Here is a 22,366-nt window from a genome sequence, read left to right on the forward strand (position 1 = left end):
TAACATCTGAAAATGTCAATTAACATGCAAATACGTGTTTTATAAGGAGTCGTGTGCAGTTCATCCAGTAGTTTAAAATCACAAAATGCTGTTTTAACATTTTCTTTGTGTCCAGATTAAACACACGAGATAAATAATGTTAATTGTTTCCTCCTGTTTGTGTGTTCATCACCTCATGGCTCCAGCTTCATACTGTATGTAACAGACTTTACCAAACTGTTCAACTTTTCCTTTCAAGCAAAGTTTACAAATTGGAAATCGGTGGTAAAAAATACCTTCAAGGCAGATCTATAGAGACATAATGACTACCGGTAATCACTTCATTTATCAAAATAATACTAATCTAGTAAATATTTTGGTAATCAATGAATCATTTAAGACATTTTTCCAAGCAACATTGTCAGAAAATCTGATTCCTTCACTTTCTCAAATGTGACAATTTGCTATGTTTTGTTTATTTGGGCTGTTTTCTGATTAATCATTTAGAAAATAAAAAATAACTGGCAGATAATGACGATAATAATCATTAGCTGCTGCTCTAAATGACTAAAACTATTTACAAATTAAGGGGGGAAAAAAATAAAATAAAATGCTAACTTTTATCTTCCGGAGAGCAACATTTTCAAACAGCGCCACCCACAGAGGAGAAAATAAAACAACAGAATCAACACGTAAAAGGACAAAAACGTTCGACAACTCAACTCCCCACACACACAGACACACACCAGTGCTTAAACGAGGCAGCAGATGCTTAATTCCTTGTTTAGCTTCCACTAATGCAGTTAAACACAACAGCAAAACCAAGAGCTGATCCCAGAGCTGTGACACGTCGTTACACAAACCAACAGAGACATTTCCTTCACAGAGAAAAAAAACAAAACGTCAAAATGAAACAGAAAACATTTTAACGACGACTTTAACTTGTTTTTCTATCCTGGGAAAATGCTGGTGTGAGGAAATGCGACAACATACTGTATGTGTGTCTGTGTGTGTGTGTGTGTGTACGTACTAAATCTGGACCTAATGTGCTTCGTCAACACCGAGCAAAGTGTGTGGGTTGTTTTACATTAAAGGAGTCAGAACAAAGCGGTCACATTTAAAAGCTTACAGGCTGTTAGAGGCCTTGTTTATAAGTAGCCCAGGTTCTTACTGAAGCTTGGCTGCTTGTCCTCGACTTAATCCTACGCTAACTGGCGGCTACTTCAGGCTTTTTTTTTTTTTTGTCATGCTTTGCTTTCCTGACCTGGCGAGGCGAGTCTTATCATCCCATACGTACGGTGAGGTAAAGTTAGAGCTATCAGACGCTAAACGACACGGTGAATAAGCAGCAGCCGCCCGCCGCCGTCTGCATCCAGTTGGCACTGGGGGAAATCACAGAGTCAGTTTAATTTGATCTCTGCTGCGGTGGCGGTCACGGCGTTCGAATGAAAATCCTCCAGAGTTGAGTTGAGTTGAGAGGAAACATTCAAACAAACAAACAAAAAACGCTTCTGAAAAACTACCTCCTTGTTTTTGTTCGATGAGAAACAGAAACAAAAAATTTTAAATCACATTTACACATTTAAAATGGTCTGAAAGGTGTGTGTGTGTGTGTGTGTGTGTGTGTGTGTGTGTGTGTGTGTGTGTGTGTGTGTGTGTGTGTGTGTGTGTGTGTGTGTGTGTGGTTGGAGTACTTTCACAAACACACACCATTGATCTTCTGGACTTGTTTCACAGCTTAAGTGATTTTTCTTTTCTTTTCTTTTCTTTTTTTAACATGACGACGACATCTCATCTGTCACCTCTATCCTATCGGCTAACGGTGATAAAAGCCCAAATGAAAATGGAGCTGAAATCTGAGCGCAGAGCCTTTCCTTCAGTTTTCTGCTGCTGGAGACGACAAACACACACACACACACGCACACAACCTGCTGTGTGTGTGTGCTGCTCATATAGAAACAACAACAAAAAAAGCTTATTCACATCATTTGCAGAGTAACAGGAGAAAAACTAAACAAACAACAACAAAAAAAACAAGGAGGCCAGACAACCTTGACTTTGTCCTCTTGGTCAGATTAGATCCTCTTAGACATTCAATTGGATTTTTCTTTTTCTTTTTTTTTACTTTTTTTATCCCAATGTATTTCCACAGGTGACACAAGCAGTTGTTCACCGTCACCTGGGTTACAACAACGCTCGAGATCAATCGATCAAAGCTGACACACAGATGGAGGAGAAAACAACAGAGGTCAGAGAGCGAAACTTCAAATGAGGACAAAAAAAAAAAATCCAACTGAAAGTCAGCAGCTTCAATCCCGCTAGTGTCGGTTCATACGATCAGATGCAGGCGGTAAAAAAAAACAAAAAAACAAAAAAAAAGAAAGAAAAACAAAGTATTGCACTGGTTTGGTGTGAGTCTATCGATGGGCGGTCATCATATAAATAACAACAAGAAGAAACCAAACAGTAATACCATAATAATAATAATAATGCTAATAAAAACAGTTCAGACTAAGGTCCCCCTCCCCCCCTCCCCGTGTCCCGTCCCCTCCATCCCGCTGCTGTTTTACCACTGCTGCCAACTGAAGTCGTCGTTGGATCCAAAGACGAGGAAGAAGCCCAGGATGGTGGCGAAGATGACTACGTTACCCGTTAGCACGAGCGCACACGCCCCCCAGGCGATCTGTGGGAAACAACAGCAACAACATGAATTATTAACGCGCTCATTTTATAATATTTAGGCCAAACTCTGGTGGTGTCGAACAAAAACAGTTTTCACAGATTCATGTCTTTACTCGGCGTTAACTACACCCACAGGGGAAAGTAAAGTATGCCTTTATTCATCCCACGACGGGGAGAAACACTCGTTGTGTCCTGAGTGTTGTAATGGAAAATAACCCATATTAATCACGATTGTGATATGTGGTACTTAGTTAATTCCTGTGAAGACAGACAGCAGAGAGTGACAAGGGATTGTTGTGTCTAGGCAGAACCACCGGAGGTGTCATATTTTGTCTATTGGTATGTGTTTGGGAACTATAAAGATAGTGAGCCTGAGAACATCTTCAGTTCACTCACCCACTGACCGTGTGCTGTTCAGTTGTACGTGTGTGACTTCATTCATGAATGTTTATTAAAACTCAAGAAAGACAGCCGACGTGTGAAGCTTTTCTTTTTAATTCTTCATTGAACAAAGAGAACTAATTTTTGCCACCACAGTGTTTTTTTACTTTTAATAATAAAAATAAATTTTATTTATAATGCGCTTTTACAGGTGCTTCTGTTTTTTTGTTACAAACAAACAGACTCTCACACAGACTCCCAATAATCTGCTGCTGGACTTTACATCAAGAACCAAACCTGTAGTTTTAAGGCTTAAGATCTGCAATGGTGAAAAGCTTCATTAACTCTATTTAACTTGCAAACTTAACGTCAGATGTTTTTTTTTTGTGATAATTTTTTATTGGATTTTTTTCATTTTTTGCTAAAGATAACTGAGATGTGACAGGCAATAAATATGCAACAACAACAAAATAAAAACATAGATTAATCGTAAAGCAAAAAGAAAAGAAGATGACAACAATTACTGATAGAGATATTGTTAACAATAATAGAAATAATAAATCAACACTTAAACATAACTAACATAAGATGTTGATTTATAAATCAATAGAATATTTCCAGTTCAAAGTTGATTTTTAAATTGTATGTTTTACATTTACAGTCATTTATATTTATCTTGTTGGCCGCCTTTGTTGCACACTGTAAGTAAATGTTGTATTTTGTAACTTTAAAGTACTTAAAGGGATAGTTCACCCTAGAATGATATTTCGCTCATTATCTACTCACCCTCATGTTGACTAAGGGCTGGAAGAATTATCAGAGTCCACCGTCCCTTCTCTTAGTTACAGGGGGTCTCGGTGTAGCAGTGAATTTCAATGCAACGGTTGCAAAGGGACACCGGAGCTCTTCGTAAAAAAACACACACAAAAAAACATCCAAATACCTCCATGATGCTCGTATGTAATGTCCGTCTTGTGCTGAAGCCCCAAATTGCGTAATTGTCCCGAAAAAAATTAAATAAGTCTATATTTTAAGCTTGTTTGTAGCGGAAGCTTCTCGTCTTCTTCTTCTTCTCCTCTTCCTGGTCCGTCCAAATATCGCGTGATTCGCAGTAACCGCACTGACGCCGTTAATATAATACATCCATGACTGACGCCGGCGCAAATCACGCGATATTTGGACGGACCAGGAAGAGGAGAAGAAGAAGAAAACGAGAAGCTTCCGCTACAAACAAGCTTAAAATATAGACTTATTTAATTTTTTTCGGGACAATTACGCAATTTGGGGCTTCAGCACAAGACGGACATTACATACGACCATCATGGAGGTATTTGGATGTTTTTTTGTGTGTGTTTTTTTACGAAGAGCTCCGGTGTCCCTTTGCAACCGTTGCATTGAAATGCACTGCTACGCCAAGACCCCCTGTAACTCAGAGAAGGGACGGTGGACTCTGATAATTCTTCCAGCCCTTAGTCAACATGAGGGTGAGTAGATAATGAGCGAAATATCATTCTAGGGTGAACTATCCCTTTAAAAATGCAGCTAATGTTGTTCTCTATGATTATATGTAGGATGATCGATAAGTAAAAGAGGGAAACTTATATGTGATACATCTGGAGGACATCAGTGTAATGTGTTTTAATTATGAATGATACTGAGGTTTAAAACAATTCTGGTTTAAAGAACAAAACATAATGTTCAATGAGTCAGAAGAGGAGCAGACACAGTGGAAATAAATGTGTGAGTGTGACCAGCACAGTGAAAGTGAAAGCCACATTTGAGGTTTGAGGTTGAGCCGACACGCGACGCTTAGTGTTGTGAAAAGTGACGGTTAAAGTGTCAAAATAAGACGTGAAGTTCCAGTTTTTTTTATGTTGTGAAGGTGAATTCTTTCATAATGTGTGATGATTGATGATGATAATAATAACACCCAATATTTACTTCCTTCACTTAAAAAACTATTGTTTGTTGTTGTTGTGATGAACTTGCGCCCACATCTGACTTACAACTTCAGCTCTTGCGAAGACGATGGGCAGGCCGAAGGCTGAGATGACGATGCCCGTCGTGAGGAAGATGGCGAGCTCTTTGCAGGCGTTACTGGCCGAGTCTGTGTCGTCGACCACCCTCCGCGAGATGCAGTACGGGATGGGGGACAGGATGTAGAAGAAGAGGAGGAACAAAGGCCAGTATTTGCTGCACGGATGGAAAAAAAAAAGAAAGTGAGAAAATACCCACATGTGAACTTACTGAAGCATGTTTCCATTTCCTGTGGCCACTTTATCGATAAAGAGCTGAAACTGGCTGATATTATCAATCACTTATTGCTTTTCTTGCTGCCTTCTTCCTTCCTCTCCCTGACGCTGTCGTTTAGTTTCCCGATAATGGCTGAGAGCAAAATGAGATTAGATTACTAGAGCCAGATCTTTCAGCCGAGCTCATCGCCCCACATGCAGCGGCTGAAAAACCATGTCACAGCTGATTTGAATAAGCAAGTCAGCTGCATCCAACTACAGCCGAGTGGTGTAGTGTGCAGCAAATTTCACAGATACAACGTATTTAATGACAAATGTTGAGTTTCATTTTATGCCCATCTTTCACTTCCATCCTTTCATCGCTCTTTGATGTCCACATGTTTGCTCTTTCAGCTTTTCCCTTCTTACCCCAGATGACATTGGAAGTTCTGAATTAACCTGCATTTAAAAAAAATCTTATATACATTTATTTTGTTTAGTTTTGGTCGTTTTTGGTAGTTTTATTCTGACAACAATTTATCTTGGCCTTACATTTTTTTTGTTAATGTCCCTCTCCAATAAAAGAAGTAAAGTAAGTTTGAGCTCCACAGGCCCCTTGCTGCTGGGAGGAAAGTGTCTCTGAGAGAGTTCACCTCAAATCTCTGCAAATCACACATTGTGATGAGGAAACATGAAACTTGTGAATCAGCTCCTTGGCCTCAGGCAGATTTCTAAACTGCTTTAAAAATTGCAATTTGTTGATGTTTGTCTGTCTTGTTGTATTGTTTTATAGCAGCCACTGTATCCAAGAACAATTTCCTTTCTAATCTAATTCCAACACTACTGCTCACTGTAGAGAATTTACGTTTCAGTGGAGCAGGAAAAGTTTTTTGTGTTTAAATATTGCATTATTTTTAGATTATTGATTTTTGAATGAGTGACAACAATGTGGAAAACACACATCTGACAGAAAATGTTATTGAAATTGATTATATTTATGTTGGATCAGACCTTTCACAGGAGACTGTTCACATGGTTTTAAAGCTCTAAACCTGTGATGGGATCACCCGAGGTTCATCTGAGTGCCAAGTGTGAGCAGTGTCCTTCACACAAACATGTACACACAAACCCACACTGACAGGTTCAAATGGTGTGTGTGTTTTTGTTGGTGTGTGTGATGGTGGTGGTGGTACTTACTCGTACACAGGGAGGGCACATCCTAGCATGAGGAACATGAGGCCAACGGCCCCTCCAAAGGACAGGCTGATGAGAGCTGCAACAGACACACAGAGTTTTGATTGATTGATTAGATTTCAGCGTTAGTTTGAAGTTATTGTTTTACGTTTTGCTAAATGCTGATCAGCTGATTTAAAAACAATCAGTTCAGGCCTTTGGAAACCTGATGAGCATATGCTTGTGTGTAACCATCTGAAAAACTTGGTCGCACCAGTGTCAAAAGTGGAAGGAGACTTTAGCAGGTTCTGTGCTATGTTATCAGTTCAATCTATATATGGTTTAGAAAAAAGCTATAATAATGTAGGAATAATGTAGAAATATTAAGCCACATTATTTGTATGAGTACTACTACTGAATACATTATGGTCTTGCATTGGTTTGGTCTTGTCTCGGTCTCAGGTTTCCCTCTCTTCTCACAAAATAATTTTCCAGGACTTTTGCAGGACATTTTTAAGTGCTACTTTATTACAGACATGTTATTACGCCATACACTAATACATCCCCCGTCCCATTCATGCTTTGAAGTGACCCTTATTTTGTACCTGATTGTTTCTATGTTTATTCCCTAGAAATCTGACTTAAAGATGAGCACCCTAATGCTCGTGGTCCATGTTTTCCCATATGCTGTGTTGTAAACTGTTTTCTTGTCTGTATACAACATCTATTGTGCGTCTGTCTGCCCGTCCTGGGTGAGGGATCCCTCCTCTGTTGCTCACCCTGAGGTTTCTCAAACTTTTTCCCTGTTAAAAGGGTTTTCTTAGGGGTTTTTCCTCAGTCGATGTGAGGGGTCTAAGGGCAGAGGATGTTGTCATGATGCTGTGTAAAGCCTTTTGAGATAAACCATTTGTAAAAATGGGTACACAAATAAAATTGCCTTGCCTTGCCTTGAACACTATTAACTCAAAGTCTCTAGTTTTATCGCTAGGCACTTATTTGGTAGCTGATGTTACGATGTGATCAATTATTTTCCAGGGCAACTCAAGCTTTTCCAGGACATGTGACCTTTTATTTGCCATTTTCCATGTGTTTTCCATGACTGCACAATTAGTTAACCATTTTCCAGGTTACTACAACGCTACCCCAGACCCTTCACAGCCCCATCATCATCATCATCACCAGCAGCAGCATCAGTAGCATCAGGGCCCCTCTGGTCACCGTGGCTACCATGTGATGAATCAGCTGGTTTCATGTGTTAACCAGCAGCTTCATAAACAGCGTGAACCATGTTATTGAGAATTCGAACTGGAACGTTGAGGATTCGAACTGGAACGTTATAAAACTGACACAACCCCGCGTGCTCGACCGTTCTAACGGCAGTTTAATCCACCTGCAGCACGCGCAGCATCTCAATCAGCAGGCAGCTAGCGGCGGCGTTAGCATTATAACGGTTAATAACTAACTACTACGTTGTTGACGCTACTGAACGTAAATCACGTTAAATACGGTCTAATCACACAAAGTTTAATGTTGTCCAAGTAAATAAAATATGTGTGTACTTGTGTTGATAGAGCTGCCTGCTGGTCAAAATAGTGCAGGTTAATGAGCTAATGCTAACGGTTCTGTTGGCCCGTTGGCTCGCTCGCGCTGGACGTGGTAAAAACGCGACCGTTAAAATCTGGGATGTTTTAAATTAAATTGTATTTGGACGCTTTGTTTAAAAATTATGCAAACAAAATAAAAGTGTTAAGTGCTAACCTTTAATCCCGGCCATTTCTCCTGGACAAAAGCTCGCCTCACAGCCGTGGTGGATGTATGACAACAGTGAGTGAGCGGCCCCCTCCCCGGTTCACACAGCCCGAGTCCGACTCCGAACCACCAACAGCCCCGCTGCCTTCAAGTGCTACCGGGAAAGTCGTAATTACAAACTCTTCAGACAGAAACACACTGTTACTACTGGTAATAATGTTAGTGTGAATTTTGTTGTACAAAATAGGCCTACACCATTTGATATCTTACTGTGTCAAGGTAACTAGTAGATGAATGTATAACGTTAAAGCTATTTTCTGTAACTATTGCCACACTACTACTAATTCTAAGTGACTACTACAATTTACGAACTGTTATCTGTTTTTATTTTAATATAGAAAATGTAAAAGGGATAGATGATGCAGTGAATTATGTGTATTTCCATCTCAAATGTAGTTGAGCATATTGCTTGCCAAATAACTAAAGAGAAATAGGAATAAGTTATGTAATTAAATATGTTGAGACTAAAGTCTGGTAGCAAACAGGAGTTAAAGTGATTATGCATTTTTACTTTACTTTTTATTTCATGATATTAAAAAAAGAATAGAAAAAAACTGTTACAGCGGTATGCTCAGAAAGTAGGGCATCTCTCTATTTTTAAATTGCTCATAATGTGGAGAGTCTTCAGGTCTTCATCGATTGTAACGGGTGCTCAGATTTTCCTTTTTTTTAATTGGACGGTGAATGCATCATTCGTCTGCGCCATTGCTCTCTAAAAACATTTATTTGGAAATTCTTAACTTTTCATTAACATTAGTACAATGTCGTAGATGATCACAGACATTTATTTTTTATATTTTAATTTTGTTTAAAAAAATAAAATAAAAAATAAAATACAACTTCCGTTAACCCGGGTGTGTTACCTTCTTCTTCTTCCGCCGATCGGACAGGATCCATCCATTCAGCCAAGATGGCGAGCGGAGGGGCGTCCGTGGCTTCGCTGTGGACCGAAGTGAACCGCTGTGGGCAGAATGGAGATTTCACAAGAGCCCTGAAAGCTCTGACAAAAAGTAAGGGAGCATGTCTTGTTAGCGTTACCGTCAAACAGAGCCGGAGCCGCGGTTTAACCAGCGGGCGGACGGGGCCTCTCTTCTCCCCGGGGCTCCGGCTAGCTGCTAGCTGTTAGCATGTGGCTAAGCTAACGCCCGTTAGACAGCTGCTTGTCAGACGTCACAAACATCAACCAGGCATCTGATTATCAAACTACTGTTCATAATAGTGCACATTTAGGGCGTGGCTATAATTCAGGATAGGTTTTTGATGTTTTATTTGATTTAATTAAATGATATTTCGCTCCAGAAACGTGCCGTCCTCCCCCTGATGACTGACGTGTCCCTGTAGCCTTGTAGCCGTGTATCGGCTCAGCCAGCTGTTTGCACTGTGGTAGAAACGTGTAAAAGACTCTTTCTTTATTGACATTTTTCCAGAAACTGAAGTTATCCTGTTTCTGTTAATGTGACGAAATGAAGTTGGCTTTTGATTTGACTGTTCAACTGAATTAAAATCTCAGTGCTGAGCGACTGGTTCTGCGATTTTGTACCACTGATTGAAAAAGGGGTTAGACATAAGCCAGGTAAAGACTCTTTAAAGTCCCTTCTTTAGATTTATAAAACCTTACTGTGCTTGTGACAACACAAACAATATTTTACTCCTCCTTCCCCCCACATCAGATGAGGTCCAGAGTTAATGGCCACCCAAAGTTTGACCTGTAAATCTGGTCCACACAATCCCAGGAAAAATGAGGATTGTGTAAAATTTAGTTTCAGATCTGTGATACCTTCATTTGATAGGTGGTAATCCGGAAAAAAGGCACTTTTTAGGATTTTTTCCAACTAGACCGCATCAAGATAAACAGTTGCTATGCATTGACTTGGAAAAATCTGCACCAGATCAACATGTTGAGACTTTTAGTCAGCTGTTTGCAGCACTGGGGGAAATGCGTGTAAATGACTTTATTGACAATTTTTCCAGACACTGAAGTTAACCCGTCTCTGTTAATGTGACAAAATGAATTTGGCTTTTGATTTTACTGTTAAACTGAACTTAAATCTCAGTGCTGAACGGCCAGTTCTGCGATTTTGTACCACTTATTGAAAAGGTGCTAGACATTAGTCAGGTAAACTTTTAGATTTGTAAAACCTTTTTTGTGCTTGTGGCAACATAAACATTCAGACCAGGTCCAGATCTAAAACCACTTAATTTTGACCTGTAAATCTGGTCTGCGTTATGGAGAATTTAGTTTCAGATACCCTCATTTTATAGGTGTTAATCCAAAAAAAGACACTTTTCCGATTGTTTTCCCATCTAGACCACATCAGTTCTGGTCTAGATAAACGATTCAATGCATAGACCTGGGAGTGATAAGACTTTTGACACGCAACCGTCTTATTTTGATTTTTCAACACGTCTTTGTGTCATTAGAAATGTATTAATCTCTTTTCAAGTTTACAATCCTGTTAAATATCTTCAAGATACAACATCATGGCTGTCTATCGGTTTTACAAATGACAAATGTGCATATAAAGGCTTTAATTGGGATGTCTTTGCACCTTTCTACAACAATCAGTGGTACAGAATCACCTGAGCTGCTAAATCATAAGTTCATTTTACTGTGTTCAGAAAAATGTGTTATTTTGTTATTCATTGCTTTGCAACGTGTGTGTTTTGTTTTCTTCCACAGTTTTGCATGAAAACAGAGATGATGTGACGGCCCTTCACTGTAAAATAGTTTGCCTTGTTCAGAACGGCAGCTTCAAAGAGGCTCTGAATGTGATGAACACTCATTCGAAGGTGCTCGGCAGGTAAACGACAAACTCTGATTTACTTTGACTTTATCTTCAACAACAGAAGATAAGAAGCTGAACTCAAAGTTAGTGTTGTACTGCGCTTGTAGATAGAAGGGTAACCCTTTATAACAAGTACACACTAATACTGTAAGCATTAGTTAAGCATTAAATACTGAATTCATCATTTATAACACATACTCATTAGTATGTAGTTTATAAACACAGTTAAAATGTTTTACTTATCATTGATAAGCACTAACTGTATTTAGAAACTACATACTAATGGGTATTTATGCGTTATAAGTGAAGAATTCAGTATTTATTAATGCTTAACTAATGCTTAATAGTGTGTATTATTATAGTGTTACCGATAGAAAAGATGTGACATGATCACATGATAAACACCATTATCTTAGATGTTATTATCAACACTTCAACATTATCATATACAACTTTTATAATGCTTGTTTCACATTCATTCATACATTATTTGCTTGAAGTCTTGTGCTCAGATGTTATTCCTCTTTTGAAATGATGATTACTTTCTGTTTTTCCCACAGTGAGGTTTTGTTTGAGAAGGCGTACTGCGAGTACCGGCTGAACAGAGTGGAAAGTGCCCTGAAGACCATCGAAGGTGCTCCTGAGCAGACGGACAAGCTGAAGGAGCTTTACGGTCAAGTGGTGAGGACCTTTGACCAATAACCAAATTATATACTGTATATATAACATTACTGAACACATTTGTTTAGTCGACTGTGTGTTTTTGAGATCCTTTCCAATAATTGTTCAGTTTTATTCCCACAAACCTTCTCTGCTGACTGGGATTTGTTGTTTTCTAGTTGTACAGACTCGAGCGCTACGATGAGTGTAAGTCCGTCTACACAGACCTGATCAGGAACTCTCAGGACGAGTACGAGGAGGAGAGGAAGACCAACCTGGCTGCCGTGGTGGCTGCGATGAGTCAGTGGGAGAAGGCTCCATTGGTAAACACTCCTCTGCTGCATTCGCTGGCTTTGTAATTTTGTGTATTTAGTGTTTTTCAGCCATTTAAAATGTAAAATTAATCGTTTTCTTTTCCCCGCTGCAGGAAGATCTGGGTCTGCCCGAGTCGACGTACGAGCTGTGTTACAACGCATCCTGTGCTCTGATTGGCCAGGGGCAGCTCACAGAGGCCTATAACAAATTACAACAAGCAGAGGGTCAGTCCTGCTCCTTCTACTTTTATTTTTTTTTAACAAATCCTTTCTTTTGTCCATCTTTGATCTGGTTTTAACTGGATGTTTTCTTCTTCTTCAGATCTCTGCAGAGTCTCGTTGGCAGATGATACTGTAAGTGTTCGTTCGTTTTTCTCTAACTTTTAGAGAACCAACCATTACACTATTCTTAGTTAAACTTAATATTTTTGTATATTGTAGGATAATCTAACCCTTTGCCAATATGTTGGACTCAATTAGTGTTAATCTTGTTGTCAATAATGTGGTTTGGGCTTAGAGTTAGAAATTGATATGTATTAGACTCATTGCAATGATATGACATAAGGGAAACCGACAATATGAAGTTTTATTAGTGTTTTTGGAGTCGATATAAAATAATGAGTTCACGCCCTCATTTGTCCTTGTAACTTGTCCCAGAATAATCACTGTCGTCGCTGCTGTTTATGTTTTCTTGCAGGATGTGACTGAAGAGGACATCGAGTCGGAGTTGGCCGTCATCCATTCTCAGATGGCGTACGTCATGCAGCTACAAGGTCGGACCGACGAGGCGCTGCAGCTCTACAACCAGGTCATCAAGCTCAAGTGAGTCCAGGATCCATCACCTCAGATTTAGTCCCAAAGCAAACGATGCAAATTCACAGGAAACTGTTTATTTAGACATTTAAAAGGCCAAATACAAGTTTGTTTATTTGTTATTAGTGAGTAATGGTTTGGTTTTGCTTTCAGGCCGTCGGATGTGGGGCTGCTCGCTGTGACTGCCAACAACATCATCACAATAAACAAGGTGGGTGGACGGCAGGCTGTCCAACTTATTTAATGTTTAATTATTTAATCAATAAAGTGGCTTAAAAACAAACCTTAATTATTTTCAGTCTGTGCCAAACCCATAAAACATGTTTCCATTAACGCTCCACCGTGTCCATCTGTCGCTTCAGGACCAAAACGTGTTTGACTCCAAGAAAAAGGTGAAACTCACAAACGCTGAAGGCGTCGAATACAAACTGGCCACGAAGCAGCTGCAGGCCATCGACTTCAACAAAGCTCTGCTCGCCATGTACACGAACCAGGTAAACTATGGGATTCACAGGAGGAAGGAGGAGGACGGAGCAGTGATGGACGAGTTTCCCAGAATCCCTCAGGTTATATTTGTTCTCTCTAAGTTGTTCTCTGTGTCGTCAACAGGCCGACCAGTGCAGGAAACTGTCCTCCAGTCTTCAGTCTCAGAACCCGGGTCACCCGCAGCCGGTGCTCATCCAGGTCGCTCAGCTGTGCAGAGAGAAGCAGCACAGCCGGGCCATCGAGCTGCTGCAGGTAACCACCACCACCGCTGCCATCTGTGTTGGGTGTTTTCACCAGTTCACTTCAGTTCAGAGCTTTATTGTCCTTCCTTCCTGTCACAATTAGTTGTTTTCACAATGAATCGCGGTATTAAACGCCACAATTAATTGATCGCAAAGATTCCTAAATACCGTCACTTTCCAAAAAAAGATTATGTATGAACCACATCAGCAGATGTGCGCCAAAGTAAAGGTAGATGCACAGATACTGGTCCATTTACCTAACGTAGCATTGAATTGGTAGGAATTTAAATGAAAAAAAAAAGATTAAAATTAACTTAAACATTTGATATCGATGAAAATTAATGACATGAATATTTCAAACACTTCCCCTGGCGGATTAATAATTGGTCATATTTTTACAAATTTTTTTTAAATATTTTATAATTAGTAATGTATATTTTAACTATATTTGATTTTACACATATAGTGTTGTGAAATTAATTAATGCATAATAATTGTGATAATCGTAATACTGTGATTATTTCTCTGACAATAATGATACCAAAAAAATCTATTATTGTGACATCCCTAATTTGCAACAATAACAAATAGACAAACAGTGACATAGAAAAATGTCGCAGTGTACAGCACGACCAAACTTGATTAGAACAATCCTAAATGGAGTAAGAATAGAAGTACTGTATCAAGGGAATATAAAATAGTATAAAAGAAGTGAAGTGGAAAAGTGAGACAACATTTTGAATATAAAAAAAAAAATCCTTTATTCCTTTATTTTTAAGGTTATGAATGTTTCATTTTCATTCAGTAATTGTTACCTGCTTCACTGTTTATTCCTTTGTTTTCCAGCAATTCTCAGATCAACATCCAGAGAGTGCGTCCGGCATCAAACTGACGATGGCACAACTCTATTTAATACAAGGTACTTTGTTGTTTTCACGGTTTGATGCCTTCAGACACATCCACGTTCTCTCTGTAGTAAACGTAGGATTATCTCAGTCGAATCAAAGTGTTTTTTATTGTCCAGCTGTGAATTTCTTACGTTTTAATCACAAAGTGCTTAAAATAAAGGAGAGTTTCTAATGTATGATGGTGATATTTGATGATTTATTGACCTTTTATTCTGGTTTTCAGGTCATGTAACAAAAGCCTGTGACGTCCTGAGGTCCATTGAAGAGTTCAAGCACAAATCAGGGATGGTGAGTCTGGAGAAAAAACACACACACACAACATGCTGGAGTTTTACCACAGCTGATTTCCGACCAGTTATACTCATCAGTTCATGTTCATGTCGTACTCTGTGTAAAACAACCATATAAACGCTTGATTGAAGCTTCAGTCATTTCTCATGTGATCGACTCTGACCCGCGTCTCCGTCTCCGCAGGTCTCAGCTCTGGTGACGATGTATTCCCACGAAGAAGACATCGACAGCGCCATCGATATTTTCAAACAAGCTATTGGACACTACCAGTCGGAACAGGTTTGTGTCCAGTGTTGTGTGTTTTTATATTTTATTGTATAGCAGATTGAACATCGGCTGAACACAGGGCCATCATCAGTTATGATCAATGATGTCGTCTCCTCACCTGGAGCTGATACACGCTCTGTACCCGACTGTGTTGTTTCCAGGGAGAGAAAGTCACTATATTCTCTCAGGGTATCTACAGGTCCTTTAAAAGTCTTCAAAAATATTACATTTAGTTTCCAAAAAAAGCACCAAAAGTTAAATTGTAATTTTTCATTTCTCATTATGGAGCAGTGTTGCTTGTAGCAAAAACTTAAATAAACCTGAGAGACTGAATCATTTTTCTTTTTCCTTTTATGGATAGATAGATACATACATACATACATACATACATACATACATACATACATACATACATACATACATACATAGACTTTATTGTCATTGCACAAAGTACGAAATTCACTGTGCCATGCCTGGAAAAAAAGAAGCAAACAAATACACCACTCATGCATGTACACAATCACTCCAGTCATAGTATATAAAGAAAACATAAACAACACATAAAAAGAGCATTTTGTGGACAGTATTGCACAAATTGTCCCAGTTAAATAAAGATGTAAGAACTGAAGGCCGTATTGTCCCACTGGTTCTCCATCATACTCTCATAACATGGTTGCAAACCTGGTGTTTGTATCGGTTTGTTGACTGAATTAAAAATCAGCCGTGATGGTCACAAACACACCGGTATTTTATTGACACGCTATGATAATAAATGTGGTGCAGAAAAAGAGGGATAACATACATTTAAATCTTTATCCAAAGCGGAACATGTCTGACTCTGCGTCACGTTGCTGCTCTTCCTCCCTCCACAGCCTGGATCAGCTGCACACTTGGCTCTTGTACGAGAAGCTGCTAATTACAAACTAAAGTACGGCCGGAAAAAAGAAGCCATCAGTGACCTGGAGCAGCTGTGGAAGTGAGTTACACTGTTTCTATATCAGCTGCTTTTCGTCCTAAAGTCGAGCTGCTCAAATATTTATCACGTTCTCAAACAGCTCGATCATGACGTCTACTCCTTTTTTCTTTTCTTTTTTAAATCTTAAACAGGCAAAACACCAACGACATCCACACTCTGGCACAACTCATCTCGGCGTACTCTCTGGTGGACACAGATAAAGCCAAATCGTATCCTTTTTATGAGCTGGAAAAACTGAAACCAAAAGTTTATTAATCGATTAGTGGATCAGCAGATAATTTATATTCTGTTACAAGTGTTTAAGATGTTTTTTTAAGCAGAAAATACCAAATAGTCCCTGATTTTTCTTCTTGTATGTGAACATTTCCTGCTTCTCTCTGTTGTTTTCAATTAATTGTTGGATAAAACATGAAATATGAAGATGCTACCTTAATCTCTGGGGATGTGTAATTACATTTTCCATCATTTTTAACCTTTACGCAACAAAACAACAGGATTGATTGAAACGTAAATGTCAGATTAAGTGTAGTTCTTTTTTTAGTGTTGAGAAGGATCCTTAGCGTTTCCTCTCCAGCCTCAGCAAACACCTCCCGTCAGCCGACACCATGTCCTTCAACGTGGACGTGGACGAGCTGGAAAACTCGCACGGAGCCACATACGTCAGGAAAAAAGCTGCTAAAGTCCCGGGAGAAAATCTGCCCAAAGAACAAGGGTAAAAAACCTCAATAACACCTTGGATCTTACACAACATAGTGTTTTCTACTTATCTTGATGCTGATAAATCTGCATTCCCTCCACAGCCAAGGCGAGATCAAGAAGAAGAAGAAGAAAAAGAAAGGTAAGTCTTTATCTCACCTGGGAGTGAAATCCAGTAGTATTTCTGGGACAGTTTGTGTTTGTGTTTGTGTGAAAAGAAGTTTTAACATTTACAGAAATAAACATTACAGTGGGGAAAATTAAGTATTTTATCTTTGCTCCCCCACAAAGAAATGGGACGCTCTATAGATTTTATGGTAAGTTTATTTTAACAGAGACAGAATATCAACAAAAAGTCCAGAAATAATATCTTTATATAGAGGTTATATATTAATTTACATTTGATCAGGTGAAATGAGGTCCAAAAGCAGGCAATCAAATACTTATTTTAATTTTCCCCACTGTGTATTAGTCATTTAAACCAGGCGTAATACAATACACAACTTCCCTTTTATGAACTACGACAGAGTATCAGGGCCACATTGAGAAAATAAACTTTGAGAATAAAGTCATAATATTTTTTAAACCTGTTGTTTTAGAGGAGGAAAGTTGTTATACTCCAGTATAGGTTTCACAAACAAGGAGAAACTTCATCTTTTGGCTCATCAGCACCACATTGTCGTCAGGACTTTGAAAAGAATATGCAAGAAAATGCATCTGTGGTGTGCTGCTAACTCGCCTGTACAGCCGACCATATCCACTTACTGGTACAATTATGACTTTTTTCTCGTAAATTTACGACTTTATTCTCGTGAGATTACGACTTTATTCTTGTAAAACTATGACTTTACTCTTGAAGTCTATGATTTGTATTCTTTCTCAATGTGGCCCTGATATTCCATCGTAATAAACCGTATATCTACTCTTTATGATATTTTATGTATGTGTGTATTCAAACTGCTTTTCATTGATCCCACTTCATTTTTAGGAAAACTACCCAAGAACTGCGACCCCAAAGCGACCCCTGACCCCGAGCGGTGGCTGCCCATGAGGGAGCGCACCTACTACAGAGGCAAGAAGAAGGGCAAGAAGAAGGAGCAGATAGGAAAAGGCACACAGGGAGCGACGGCCGGAGCTTCAGCCGAGCTGTGAGTACAAACACCTGCACTTCACCCGTGAGTCTGAGTCCGGGGGTAATCAGCTGGTGATCAGCTTCTCTAACGGAGGAAGAAAAGCACCCGAGATCATCCTCGTCCTCCTCGTCTTTAGTTTCCCTGCCAACGCGTCCTCGGTGCAGATCTGCAGCTGTGAGCAACAGCAAACAGCTTGTCTGATGTTGTGGCCAGAATAAAAATGATTCTCAGTTTCACCTGAAGGAGAAAATCTGTCGGTGAGGACTCTGAGTTACTGCAGCGTCAGGACTGTGCTGTGAAAATATCAAATATCAGCCTCCAAAATGTGTTTTTATTAGACTTATAATAGACTTGTAATTCTATTTTTGACAGAATACCTCAGCTATTATGCAGCCTAGTGATACAGATATACAAGCACGACTGAAACCAGTCATTGATCATTGATTTACAAAAAAAAACAGAGGTAAAGTTTACATCAAAAACTAAAACTGAAATACCCAGTATTTGTTTTGCTTCTTAAATGCAAATAGAATATTTCTACATTTTAACCTGTTGGTCGGACAAAACAAGGAAGTTCCAGACATCATCTTATCTAACAGAGCAACCATTAGCGTATAGTTTAAAGTCCTAAAATGTCATATATGTGACAATCCAAACCCTGTTACAGCACATTTCATCTTGTATTAAAGTTACGAAGAACTTAATTCGATATTATCTAAAACCAATCAGGAGATTCTGATCTTTTCCAACACAAATTTTCAGAAATTCAAGTCAAATTTATTTGCATAACACAAACACTAGATGATAAGATATAACATTATCTCAAGAGAGAGAGAGATCGGAAACAGTCCTGTTTTATCTAAGTGATATAAAGAGGACATATATAATAATCCTCATGCTTGAAGCTTTTTCCTCTTTATTTGAATGTGAAACATAAATCACATTATTAGTGTTGTGATCAGTCACAGACTCTGACAAAGGAATTTCCTCAGATTTAATTTGGACTCTGCAACAATAAAACATGAGCCAGCAGAGTTTCCTGTAGATTAAACTGAGCTTCCTAAAAAACTTTACATCTCCGACTTCTTCATTAAATCTCGTCTCACACGTGACGGCGTCCTCTGACGGCTCCGGTGTTTTCCTTCTCCCTCTGTTCCAGTGACGCCAGTAAGACGGCCAGCAGCCCCCCCACCTCCCCCAGACCGGGCTCAGCGTCCGGCTCCTCTGCAGCCGCCGCCGCCGCCCCCGGCAGCAGCAGCAGCAGCAGCAACGTGGTGCCGCCGCGGCAGCAGAAACCCGCCGGCGCCGCCTCGGGCGCCACGCGTAAGAAGGCACCACAGAAGAAGAAGAAGGGCGGGAAAGGAGGCTGGTAGTCGAGAGGAAGAGGAGGAAGAGGAGGAGCCACCGACGACTGTGTGGCGGAGATATCACCGAGAAATCATAAACTCTCTTTTTTTTATGTTTGAAGGTTAATTTTAGTTTCGTCGTGGCCGTTTATTCAAACACGTGAAACCAAACTCTCCCCTTTGTGATCGGATCTTTAAACGGCAGCTCCTCCAAAATTAAACCTGTGTTGCTCTTCAGAAGCAGATGTTTCCTCCAGTGGTAGATTTTTATTTTTGGTTTAAGTGAAATGAACAAAAGAAAACTTAAATAAAATAGTAACTTAACTGTTTTTTGTTTTTTTTTAAAGGTTCGCTGAGATTAAAGTCAAATGAAACTTTATTTTATCGCTCTTTCAACAAGCTCTGCAGCATCTCAGCACATTTTGAGTTTAGAAACTCTTCTGTTGCTCACTCACAGTTTTCCTGGAGCATCAAGGAGCATCAGATGTGAACTTGCCGTCCTGTTTGGATGTTTGTGCAGCTTCCACCTCCTTCTGTCCTGGTTCAGTTTCTTCTTGAACTTCTGATCTTCTTCTTTTATTGTCCTGGAAACTGTCGACAAGCTTCTCCTCCTGATCCTGAATCAGCTGCTGCAGCTGCATCATGTTATCTAAAGGAAATCTGACATGAAGTCTCCTTTGTTTGAACATTAATCTCTTTTTTTTTTTTTGCTTTTTTTAAACCACACAGCCTCTTTACTTATTATCAATATTAACCATGTGCATAATGAAAAATGCATTTTTGCATATTTCTATATCAGAACCAAACAAACTGTCCCCTTTAAAGTGTCATCTCATATGTATGGGAGTATAAAGAATCACTTTACACTTTTATTTGAACATAAATAAAAGTGAATTTGTTGTCATGTTTAGACTGAACTCATTGATTCTGTAAAAAATACACACATCCGTCACTTTATGGGAAACAGCTGCTTTTGTAAAGTAACATGGAGTTTAATTTTTTTTGGAAGAGTGTTCGGGTGTCGTCTCACTTATACTGGCTGCATCATCATTTTACATTGTCCGTTTTTACTTTTCAGTAAAGCTGACTGTCACCCGCTGGACATTGGATGCAAGGTTGAAGAATATTTATTTTTTTGAATCCCTGCGTTGGTCTAAATTTAAGCGAAAGAGAATTTTTAATTCTGTCCAATGCATGTTTTAGGAGGAGGAGGAGAGAAACAGAGAAGAGACTATTTTGGCCAAACAGGTGTCCCATTTTGTTAAGTCTTAATAAAACTCTCAACAGCGACTCAAGAGACTCCTGTGTTTTATGTCATAATGTAAGTTACTGAAGTAAAGTGTGTAGCTGCAGTTGGTCAGTTTGAAGCCGACACGTCACATCCAGAGCTCTTTCATCAGTCTAAGCCTCCAGAGGGAAAGACGAAGTTGTTTCAGAGGCAAATGCAGAGACTGCTTGCTGAAAAACTGCCCCCAACGGGAACGCGCATCAGCAGTTTTGCATGAATTTACCTCTAAAACAACTCTGTCTGGTAACGTTCTGTTATTATCTCATAGCGTGGTGAATGTGCAGGTCACAACTTGTCCACCAGAGCGTTGTGGAGTTGTTGGATTGTGTATTTGATGAGTTTGATGAGGGAAACCAAGAAATCCCATTAGCCTCTGTAGCGTAGGTCTGAGCAGCTCGCCGCTCTGCTCCGCCGTTCTAAAAATAGCTTGCACCGACAGTTACAGGTAACAAACCTACTGCTAAGACTATGGATTATGGGCCAATTTGCCAAAATGTTGAACTATCCCTTTAAAAATAGTTTCTTAAAGCGTCTTTGATAATAGCCCCGCCCCCCTCCTTCCCGCCTCCGGCTCTCTGCCTCCCATACACGCAGCACGTGGCGGATAAAAAGGTAGGAAACTGTGCGGATGCTTGTAAGCAGACCTGCCAACTTTTGGTAAATGTGTAACGTTAGGATACTGTCACAGTGAAAATAAAATACGACGTCATATCGGGGCCAATAGGGAAATAGTTGGAGATAATGTACTGAAATCTGTCGGTCATGTTCCTCTAATGACCCCAATGAAAAAAGAGAAAGAAGAGAATTAGCGTGAGCGGCCTGGGTGTGTGCATAACAATGTGGAAAATACCAGAATTGTAGTCAAGAACAGTGGCCTACTTATCTACTTAGTTACTTAGTCCCCACTGTTTTTCTCTGGCCGTATATTTTAAGGTTAAGGACAGGACCATTTTTTATTTTTCTGTTGATGGGTTTTCTGATGGATATCTGTGAAGAAATGGTTAAAATGTCAATATTTTGTTCATTAACGTGATATATCATTTTATTGTTTTTGTTTTATAACCAATTTCCAGCCAGTGAATGATGGGGAAATTACTGTCTGCAGAAGAAATAAAAAGCCACAGACACAAATGGTAGCTACTACTATTATTATACTTTTTTGCCAAGGTTGGCAGGTCTGCAATTCCAGTAAAAAGAGAAAATATATAGGCTTATATACATAATTAAAGTAAACTAGACTAAAATTGGCGTAAAATAAGACTAAAATAGAAAAGTCTTATTTTTGTTTTATAACCGATTTCCAGCCAGTGAATTATGGGGAAATTACTGTGTGCAAAGCAAAGTAGTTGCAAAGGCAAAAGTCTGACACAAGGTTGGCAGGTCTGACCAAGCGGCAACTCAATGTGCTTTACATAAAACAAACATTTAACAGTAAGAATTGGAAACAAAAAACAATCAAATAAAATTTTTAAACATACAATTAAAAGCAAGAAAATAGAATAAAAGAAAGTAGCCTACAGGAAAAAGAGAGAAAATATATTGTAAAATTGGCATAAAATATGGTAAGACCACTGGTAAGACGGTAAGAAGAAGTGTTAGCTTTGGATACATTAAAATATTCTTGTTATATCTGTCTAATTTCTCTTGTGGCTTCCTGTTTTCCTTCCTGTTGCAGGACTTTAATCACTCAGAGCTGCAGCTGCATGTGTGCATGATGCAGCTCCATCTCTGATTGGTCGATTGATGTCTGATTACCATAATTAACTCCACCCACTCTTACACACAGCTCTCGTGTGATTGGCTGCTGGAGACTGAACCCTCATCTGGTTGTTGTGCAGCCTTGTTTGTGCTCCTCAGTTTGACCTGCAGCAGCAGCAGCAGCAGAGACAGGGCGTTGCGGCCACG

The 22,366-nt window shown here is 39.4% G+C and overlaps 2 protein-coding genes across 2 annotated transcripts; one reads left to right on the forward strand and one right to left on the reverse strand.

Moving 5' to 3' along the window:
• Positions 1-2,459: 2,459 nt before the first annotated feature.
• Positions 2,460-8,319, reverse strand: LOC310992951 (leptin receptor overlapping transcript-like 1). The gene is made up of 4 exons (XM_083981180.1): positions 8,205-8,319; positions 6,471-6,546; positions 5,049-5,235; positions 2,460-2,662 (listed from the first exon to the last, which is right to left on the reverse strand). Exons 1-4 carry the CDS (start codon positions 8,218-8,220, stop codon positions 2,546-2,548), a joined length of 396 nt encoding a protein of 131 aa, XP_083837306.1. The 5' UTR covers positions 8,221-8,319; the 3' UTR covers positions 2,460-2,545.
• Positions 8,320-9,142: 823 nt separating this feature from the next.
• On the forward strand, positions 9,143-20,457 carry srp72 (signal recognition particle 72). Its single transcript, XM_083980801.1, has 19 exons — positions 9,143-9,265; positions 10,936-11,056; positions 11,602-11,722; positions 11,881-12,024; positions 12,129-12,240; positions 12,338-12,369; positions 12,713-12,837; positions 12,982-13,039; positions 13,191-13,322; positions 13,438-13,566; positions 14,403-14,475; positions 14,688-14,752; positions 14,939-15,034; positions 15,895-15,998; positions 16,130-16,207; positions 16,573-16,710; positions 16,799-16,836; positions 17,683-17,842; positions 18,987-20,457. The coding sequence occupies exons 1-19, from the start codon at positions 9,166-9,168 to the stop codon at positions 19,198-19,200; spliced, it is 2,040 nt and encodes a 679-aa protein (XP_083836927.1). The 5' UTR covers positions 9,143-9,165; the 3' UTR covers positions 19,201-20,457.
• Positions 20,458-22,366: the final 1,909 nt, after the last annotated feature.

Source organism: Trachurus trachurus (assembly GCF_905171665.1).
Source record: "Trachurus trachurus genome assembly, chromosome: 10".
Classification (NCBI taxonomy): domain Eukaryota; kingdom Metazoa; phylum Chordata; class Actinopteri; order Carangiformes; family Carangidae; genus Trachurus; species Trachurus trachurus.